This window comes from Drosophila persimilis, unplaced genomic scaffold, assembly GCF_003286085.1.
Source record: "Drosophila persimilis strain 14011-0111.01,24,50 unplaced genomic scaffold, DperRS2 tig00001074-arrow-arrow-pilon, whole genome shotgun sequence".
Taxonomy (NCBI): domain Eukaryota; kingdom Metazoa; phylum Arthropoda; class Insecta; order Diptera; family Drosophilidae; genus Drosophila; species Drosophila persimilis.
The window spans coordinates 249,508-258,532 of NW_020825408.1; the positions used below are offsets into that span (position 1 = coordinate 249,508).

The 9,025-nt window shown below is 51.7% G+C and overlaps 1 protein-coding gene across 1 annotated transcript; it reads right to left on the reverse strand.

The window, feature by feature from the left end:
• Window positions 1-229: 229 nt before the first annotated feature.
• Window positions 230-925, reverse strand: LOC113566835. The gene is made up of 3 exons (XM_026994005.1): window positions 747-925; window positions 416-580; window positions 230-349 (listed from the first exon to the last, which is right to left on the reverse strand). The coding sequence occupies exons 1-2, from the start codon at window positions 903-905 to the stop codon at window positions 419-421; spliced, it is 321 nt and encodes a 106-aa protein (XP_026849806.1). The 5' UTR covers window positions 906-925; the 3' UTR covers window positions 230-349; window positions 416-418.
• Between the last annotated feature and the right edge of the window lie 8,100 nt (window positions 926-9,025).

The following is a 9,025-nucleotide window of genomic DNA, read 5'->3' on the forward strand; positions in this document are numbered from 1 at the left end:
GAGGAGGAGAAACCAACTGCCGAACCCGTCCATTAATTGTTATACAGTAAACAAACCCAATCCGTGCGTTCTTATTTGTCGTCGGTACAACTTTATAAATTTGTTGCGACGAGCCCGCCGACCGTTGACACAGCCTAGCTGAATCAGACGGAACAAAGAGGTTCGTTACTGTGGCAAGACCTTCATTGTAGTCAATCTACAAGCGGCACAGCACTCCTGCAGAACTTACCTTTGGTGGCGTTAATCCTCGCAATGAATGCGACAGGCGGCTACAGCTGTCAGTGCAATGTGGCATACAGGCTTCGTCGGAACTCTCTCTATCAATAGTCGTGCTCTTGATATCAGGCTCCTATCGAAAAACATTTTAAATTAATTAAATTAATGAAGAACTCTGCAGTTAACACTTCATACTTACAAATCAAACGGTGGTCTCATCGTTGTGAAAGAAGGCATAACTTGCCTCTGCATACTGGGCCGACTTTCTCTGCTGGCAGCAATTACATAGGGCACGATTGCACCGTGCACTACAGGGTTTCCGAGAATTTCCAGGACCCACCATCATGCTACTGAGATCGCGTTCCTATCGGAATAAAATTATATAACTCATCAATAGTTATGCAATCGTTTCCGCAATTCACGCTCACAGATCTGTCAATGGTCTCATTGTTGCCTCCCTGGCCTACTGTGCCTGCTGGCATCAATAGTTCATCAATAGTTATGCAATAGTTTCCGCATTTTACACTCACATTGTCCACCAAGTCATAGATTGACTGCTGCTGCCAATGCTGCTGCTGAGGGGTACCAAAAGACACTTCATCCCTGGCCGACTGTGAATTCTGGGAGCGACTGCATTGGGCCTGATTGCACTGTGCCTCATAGGGATTCTGAGAATTTTCACGATCCATCTGCGTACTATTGAGTGTGTAAATGTAAAATTGAATTTGGAATTTTGTGTGCTCATTGTTTTGAATAGAGACATAAAAATTCAGGTTTTCTTGTTACAAGCTTTGTTGCTAAACTCCTCCGAAATAGCTCTACCGATTATCATGAAATTTTGTGTGCTTATCGCGCCAATCTGCGCCGATAGAAATTAATGTAAATGTGGCATCATAAAATTCAAAGAAAAATATTTAAATAAATAAAAGCTTTTCATACACGCATGAAATCCCTATATGCCGAAACAATAATTCGGTCCTCGGGTTTAAAAATTGAAAGAAAAAAACATCTAAAAAAAATGTTAGATTGATATTTAGAATCATTGCATGGATATTGCGAATATACCAATCAGTCATTTCGGTCTGAGCTCATAAAGTACGATAATGTAGAAATGGCAGGCATTGTTAATCGCAATATTCCACTACTAAACGATGAACAAAAAGTTTTTTACGACTGCATTATGCTGGCAGTTTTGGCAGGACAAGGAGGATTGTTTTTTCTTGATGCACCATTTGGAACTGGCGAAACTGGCGATAAAAAAATGGCATCGCATTGGCTGTTGAATCTTCTGGCCTTGCGGCAACTTTATTAGATGGAGGCAGAACAGCCTGATTTGTTGCTTTTTGCTATAATAATAATCCGATATGATTTCGATTCGGCAAGATTAGGCAATCTGGTAGATATGGCCATTCTCTATGATTGTGCGTTTTTAATTTTCTATTCCTCAAAATTGTGGTTGCCACAGATTTTCGTCCTTTGTGGGGGCGGAAGGGGGCGTGGCGAAATTTTTAAACACACTTGTTGCAGTTAGCTCTCTACAGTGAGCAAAAAGAAATACACTTGTAACAGTGAGTTCTGCATTGAAAAATTACCAATAGTTTTGTAACAGTGAGAGCTCTACAGTCTAATTGTCTCTGAGATCTGTGGATGACACAGATTTTCGTCCTTTGCGCGGGCGGAACGGGGTGATCTTTAAGTGATATTTAATATCTTCGTTGGGGATAACTTGCTGCTTGGAACGATCTTTGTACAGATCTCGACCTCTATCCCGTGCAGATGTTTCCGTTTGGCTAAAGTTTTCCTTTCTCTCATAATTATTGCGAATTTCCTTCCATTCGTAATCGATTCGTAACTTGATTGCCTCCAGCATGGTGATGGGATCGACGCAACCCAGCTTCTCAGGTATTTGTCCGGCGGAGACGATTTCAAAGGCATATTCGTTAAAGTTCTCGCTCCCATTGAGAGTCTGCTCTATCACATCGTGTAGTGTACCAGAGTTTAAATTTATATATGTAAACAGATATATAGGCTCTCGATATCAGCAGATGACTTTGACTGAACTTAAGGACTGCGTACAAATAGGTTTGGTCGTGTGCACTCTTGCTAGGCTCGGGTCTAGCTCGCCGGATGGTCGGGGTTCTTTCTAACCTAATTGTACTATCGTACCCCACTATATTTAAATAGTGCACTTCCCGGGAAATTATAAGTAATTATACAAAAACAAAGCAAACTGAAATGCTGATAGCGCCGACACGCCAAATAAAAGCCCTACTGAACCATTTCTATTTAGAGAGAACCTACCACCCTACCATGACAATGCGTTCGAGTTCTTGCATTGTCCCTTGATCAATCCTTTACTAAGATTTACCACATTTTATAAGATCCTGTCACGGATACTCGACAGACCATTTCAATGCGCGATCACGGTATACGCTACTGGTTTTTCAGAATAGTAAGCCAACAACAACAACGCAGCAGCGGCAGAAGAGAGACAAGGAAAACACTGACAACCGAAATCCAACGGCACCGACGTTAATCCAACGTTAAGCCAACAGTAGCAAGCCGCAGCAGCGAAAAAGAGACCAAAGTCACCGACGCAGCGTAGACGCCGACTGAGAGCGGGAACGACGGCGCCAGCCCTCTGCCGCAGCGAGAATGACGACCCTGGCCGCCCACGCTGACGCGAGATCGGCAGAGTTCTGAGCTGGGAAAAAGTGGAGATAAAGGAAGTCGATCGGAGAAGGCCGAAGGAGCCAGACGTGCCAGCGGAAAGTTCGAGTGGTTTGGGAAAAGTTAAAACACGTGGCGTATGAGATCCACGCCAACGCGATTAGTGGTACGAGAAAAGATCCTGCACCGTCGCCGCACTTACGGAGGAGGAGAAGCTTTCAACGAATACAAGCGTGTGAATTCAGGGGTAAACGAGCCTCTAGTCGCCTCTAGCTGAGGCGAAGAAGCGCTCAGCAGAGCTGTATAGACGCAGCACAGCATTATGCTCTACAGTTACTCGAGAAATTACGGGACACTGGCAGATCGGCCCTCAACCCAAAAGGGTTCGCTACAACGCCTGTCCCATCGCCCAATAAAACATAAAACCTGCAACTAAATTGCAGCACCTCGCCCAACGTAAATTTAACGCATGCATTATTTACTACACGAACACCCCCCTTCCACACATAGCCACCGACTGACACGCGCCGTCTTCATAATGCTGACCAAACACACCAGGTCACGCGGACTTCCCCCACTCCAGACCAAGCAACCGGCCAGGTGCAGTCTTCCGGGTTCATCGACTACAAAAAGATGACACCGCGGAAGCCTACGACAAGCACCCAACGGCAAACCCGCCAGCTCGCCAAAAACGCGAAGAGACAGAACCAGGTCAACCCGCGATCGCCAAAACGGCGAAGTGCAAAAAGGGAGCTTACGCAGAAATCCGGCTCACAGTACGGTCGTTGTACCAAAACTTACGCAGAGACCCAGCCCGGAGTACAGACGCGGTACCCGGAAACTCACGAGAAGGCATCGGCGACGAAGTAAAAATAAGTGCATTTAAACCACTAATACGTACAATAAAGTGTCAAATTATCGAAGTAAAAACACCCGAGTGCGTAAGTTCATTTCAACGTAGCCGAGGCACCGACCCCACCCCGCTCCACGTCCACATACACCATTCGAAACAAAACGCTAGCAACGCCCGCCCAAGCCCCGATCCATCTACTCTATGATAGGCCACCCCCGACGTCTCCCTTGAAGTTCCATCCATTTCTACAAATTTCTTGTGGATTGACCCCTGGACGTGACTGAGCTTATCTCAGCCTGAAATAGGTCCATCACAAGTGGCGCCCGAGCAGGCCCAACGGCCACTAGAGCAAGAACACAAGAGAACAACCCAAAGAAAACCCCGACCTCGCGCAATATCAACGGCAAGAGTTGCGCAACGAGCAGACGAAAGAGCGACACAGCGACAGAGAAACGCGAACAGTGCCGTCACCAGGAGAAGAAATTCGAAGCGTCAGCCGCGAAGCTCGACACAGTGCCATAGTGAAGGAAAAGCGCAAGCCCAGCGAAACAGCCAACTCAAGTAACGATCGGAGCGATGGAATCCCACACAGAGGAACAGGCCAGCGGGTATTACCCGGGAGAATTCGTCGCCAACCCAGGGGTGAGTACCGGCTGGATACACAAACGTCGCCGAGAGGAGCTGGAGTCCTTCGGGGAGGAATTCGGATTCAGCCGCGAGGGGAACGTGGAAGATTTGCGGAGGAGTTTCGCCGAACTAGTCGCCGGGCCCCGCGAACACGATGCCTGGATCAGGTTGGCGGAGCTCGAGCGGCAGTACGCCAGATCGCCAGGACGAGCCAGATCGCCCCAGCCCGACACTTCGGCACCAACCGAGAAGCGGAAGACGGACCCCAAACTCAGCCTACAAGTTCCAGGAATCATGGACGGCAAAGCCAGCACCTCACCGACATCGATAACCGCCGAAGATCTACCGAAGCCCCCGCCCCCGGAGCCAAGGCCTTCGCCCATGAGAAGGATCTTGCCGACAGCAGGAGGAAATGGCCCCACAGATGGCCACTACTACAGTCCCGCCGCGCAGATGGCGGAACGGATCCGAAAGTGGGGAATCCAGTTCGACGGGCAGGACGACCCACTGTCGTTCGTCGAACTACTGGAAGAGCGTGCCCTCTCGTACGGGGTAGACATGAACTACGTGCCGCGAGCCATGGCAGAGCTCCTCACCGACCGAGCCAACCGTTGGTTCCGCACCAGCCGACTCCAGAGCGCCTCATGGGCCGATTTCCGCCAGGAATTCCTAGCCTTTTTCCTGCCTCCCCGGTACTTCGAGCAATTGGAAGACCAGATCAGGGACCGCAAACAAGCGCTGGGCGAACCGTTCAAGGACTTCGTCATCGAGCTCCGGTTGCTCATGCACCACGCCGGGTACGACGAAGCCAAAGAACTTACCCGGATCTATGACAACACCCTCCCTGACGCAACTGACAATGTTGGCCACAGAGTTCGAGAGCATCCAGGAACGAAACGTACCAGCGATCCTCATCCCCCCTCGACAACCACCCAGGTACACGCGGCCACCGGCACAACAAAACGAAAGCGGGACGAATCGGGCCCAATTCCGAAAGCCCCACTGGAATACCTCGGAACCCGCAAGGAAGCCGCACCAAGCCGGCGCTTCAGCACAGGAAGCGACACATCGAATGATCACCACCCCCATCGCCAACCCGCACGCAGCCTGTCGACGCTGCGGAGAAGCGGGACATGTATCTCGCGACTGCACCAACCCATCGATCCTCTTCTGTTGGGAATGCGGCAAGCGCGGAACACGCACCGTGGGCTGTTGCCGCCAGGACCCGTCGGGAAACGACTCGCGTCCCCAGCTGACACGGGAACTGACGGGCACGACGCTCCCTCAGACAACCAACTAAGTGGATAGTGGCGAGGGTGACCATCGGAGGACGGCGCACGGAAGCCACGGTCGACACCGGGGCGTCCCGAAGTTTCATCAACGCCGACCTCGCCCGCCAACTCGGCCTCGACAACGACCTGCGCGACGCTTGCATCCCGATACGCCTAGCCGACGGCTCAGCACGCGAGATAACTCAGATCTTGCTAGCGGGCGTTAAACTAGACGAGCAAGAGGTACTGGTGCCGCTCGTGGTGCTGCCCAACATGCTACAGCAAGCCATCATAGGGATGGACTTCCTGTGCGCCATCGAAACCACAATACAATGTGGCACCACACGCCTCCATCTCCATGGCTCCCAACGCCCCCTCCCAAACTCGCCGACGATCACCGCCAGCCAAGTGCACGCCAACGGACCCAAGAACTTGAGACCCCCGCCGACGCCGCCCTCGACGCGAAATCGACCCCTACGACACCGACCGACACCGACCGACCCGCTACTCCCGCGTCCTCTCAGGCAGGAACCGAGAAAGGCGACCACTGCCACACGAGGCATCCATCAGAACCCCGACGCACCTGGAGCCGACACACCATCGATCGTCCCCGACATCAGGGAACGCCTCCCGGGCAACACATCGTACGGCGCCGGCGTGCGGCCCAGCACCACGCCTGGAGCCATGTCGGTGAACTTCGTCGCCCAAACTAGCCGTTGGTCAAACGCTACGATCGCCATCGAGACCCGCACGTTCGTACATCACGCTGGGTACAACGTCGCGATAGCAGCTTCAGGACACACACGAGCCCCCTACTCATGATGGAGGCACCCGCCGTCGTCGCCAGCATAAGCGAATACACTCGCGAAGTCGGACCACCTAGCGCATTCGACACAACGATTCTCCCCGAGAACCCCGACCACACTTGCGACCCAGGAATCGACGACCAACCCGAGGACGATTCGGAACGAATCTCCGACCCATGGCCTCCCGACATCGCACCGAAAATACGGAAATTTCTAGACCAAGAACTGCCAACACTCGCGGGCCTCCGAGGGACGACGGATCTGACGGAACACACCATCGTCATGAGGGACAACCGACCCATAAAGCAGCGGTGCTACCCGAAAAATCCAGCCATGCGGCGGATCATCGATGAACAGGTCGACCAACTGATAGCTGAGGACCTGATCGAACCATCCCGGAGCCCCCACAGCGCGCCAATCGTCCTGGTCCGCAAAAAGGACGGGAGATGGCGCATGTGTGTAGATTATCGGCAGCTCAACGTGCGTTCTATCCCGGACGCGTACCCGCTACCCAGGATCAACTACATACTAGAGCGACTCCGAAATGCCCACTTCATCACGACCCTAGACCTGAAAAACGGGTATTGGCAGATACCAATGGCCCGCGACAGCCGGGAAGCCACGGCATTCACGATATCCGGCCGAGGATTATACCAATGGAAAGTAATGCCTTTCGGTTTACACTCCGCGGGAGCCACGTTTCAACGGACCGACGACATCGTCATCGTCGGGAAAAGCTTCCAGGAACACCTGAACAACGTAAAAGAAGTTTTCGCACGACTGCGAAAGGCAAACCTACGGGTCAACACGGACAAGTGTGCCTTCTTCCAGCGCCGGATAAAATACCTGGGCCACGTGATCAGCGAAGAAGGTATCCACACGGACCCCGAGAAAATCGCAGCCGTAAAGGATCTGAGGCCGCCGACCAACCTGAAGGAGCTACGACAATGCGTAGGCATGGCCGGGTGGTACCGCAGATTCGTCCCAAACTTTGCCACCGTAGTCCAACCAATGTCATTGCTGCTGAAGAAAGGGAAAGCATGGACATGGGGTCAAGAACAACAAGACGCCTTCGACGAGCTGAAAACACTGCTCACCACCGGTACTCGCCTGCCCAGACTTTAAAGTCAAATTTTCCCTGCAGACGAACGCAAGCAACCTTGGAGTAGGCGCGGTCCTCACCCAAGAGATCGAAGGGAAAGAGCGGGTCATCGCATATGTCAGTCGACGCCTCAACAAGGCAGAAGAAAAATACTCGGCCACCGACAAGGAAAGCCTCGCCGTCATCTGGGCGATCCGAAAACTGCGATGCTATCTCGAAGGCTACCGATTCGACGTCATAACCGATCATCTCGCACTAAAGTGGCTGAATACCCTCGAGAGCCCTTACGGTAGAGTAGCAAGATGGGCGCTCGAACTACAGCAATACCAATACCACGTGCACTATCGGGCCGGCAACCAGAACGTAGTCGCTGACGCGCTGTCAAGACAACCATTGGAGACCCTCTCCCGCATCGAGGAGGAAGACAACACAGCATGCACCTGGCTTAAACAAAGGATCCAGCAAGTCCAAGACGAACCCCAGAAATACCCGGACTACACGCACGAAAACGGGCAGCTCTACCGCTATCTAGGACACGGAGCCGACGACGACGACCACATACCGTGGAAACTATGCGTGCCTAAAAACGGCCGAACGAGAGTACTCCGCGAATGCCATGACGAACCAACAGCAGGACACCTCGGCGTCCGGAAAACCATCCTGAGGACAACGCAACGATATTACTGGCCAGGACTACACCGAGACGTACGACGGTACGTGCAGGGCTGCGTAAGCTGCCAGAAGTTCAAGGCCACACAGCGCAAGGCCGTAGGCAGGATGCTCACACGCAAAGCCGAAGAACCCTTCGCCACCCTGTGTGCCGATTTCGTCGGACCATTACCACGGTCCAAGCACGGGAACACCATCTTATTGGTCTTCTTCGACACTTTCTCCAAGTGGGTCGAACTGGTACCCCTCAATTGGACGTTGACATGCAATGACTGCATCTAACAAGAGGCGATGCAATTACTGCACCGTCAAGTGGCCCGTGTGACACCAGCAGAAGGCTGTTACGCGCGGATCCCAGGCAAAACGCAGCCCTCCTCCCGCCCAACCGACCGAGGGGCGCTGCCGCATGACGCGCGGTGCGTAGCCGAACCAAACGCGAGCATGCAAGAAAGATAGATATTAGACTAACCTTCGAGGAAAATTAGCACTAAACTTATTAAGAAATTAAGCATGCAAGAAAATACAAAATACAAATACCACTACAATTACTAATTACTAGAAAGGTGTGTAAGGATTAGTAATTTAATAAGAGGAAGAGAATTAGTGGAGGATATAATATGGTAGAGGGAATTATAGTCCGAGCATAAGACCCTAAACGGTTCATGCAAGGAATAATTCGATCTACAAAGTGGAAGGAACAACGGTATAAAGTTTCTAGTCAGTCTAATAGGAATCGTGAAGTTTATGCGGCTCAACAGATCAGGGCTGTCTATGTCACCCCTGATCAAGTTGTGCATAAATATCACACCAA

What these genes read in the sequence shown, in the direction of transcription:
- LOC113566835 (XM_026994005.1), bottom strand. Translation starts at nt 905, where the DNA reads ATGGATCGTGAAAATTCTCAGAATCCCTATGAGGCACAGTGCAATCAG. An exon ending in TCTATGACTTGGTGGACAAT is followed by an intron (nt 581 to 746) that starts GTGAGTGTAAAA and finishes TTATTCCGATAG; the next exon opens with GAACGCGATCTCAGTAGCAT.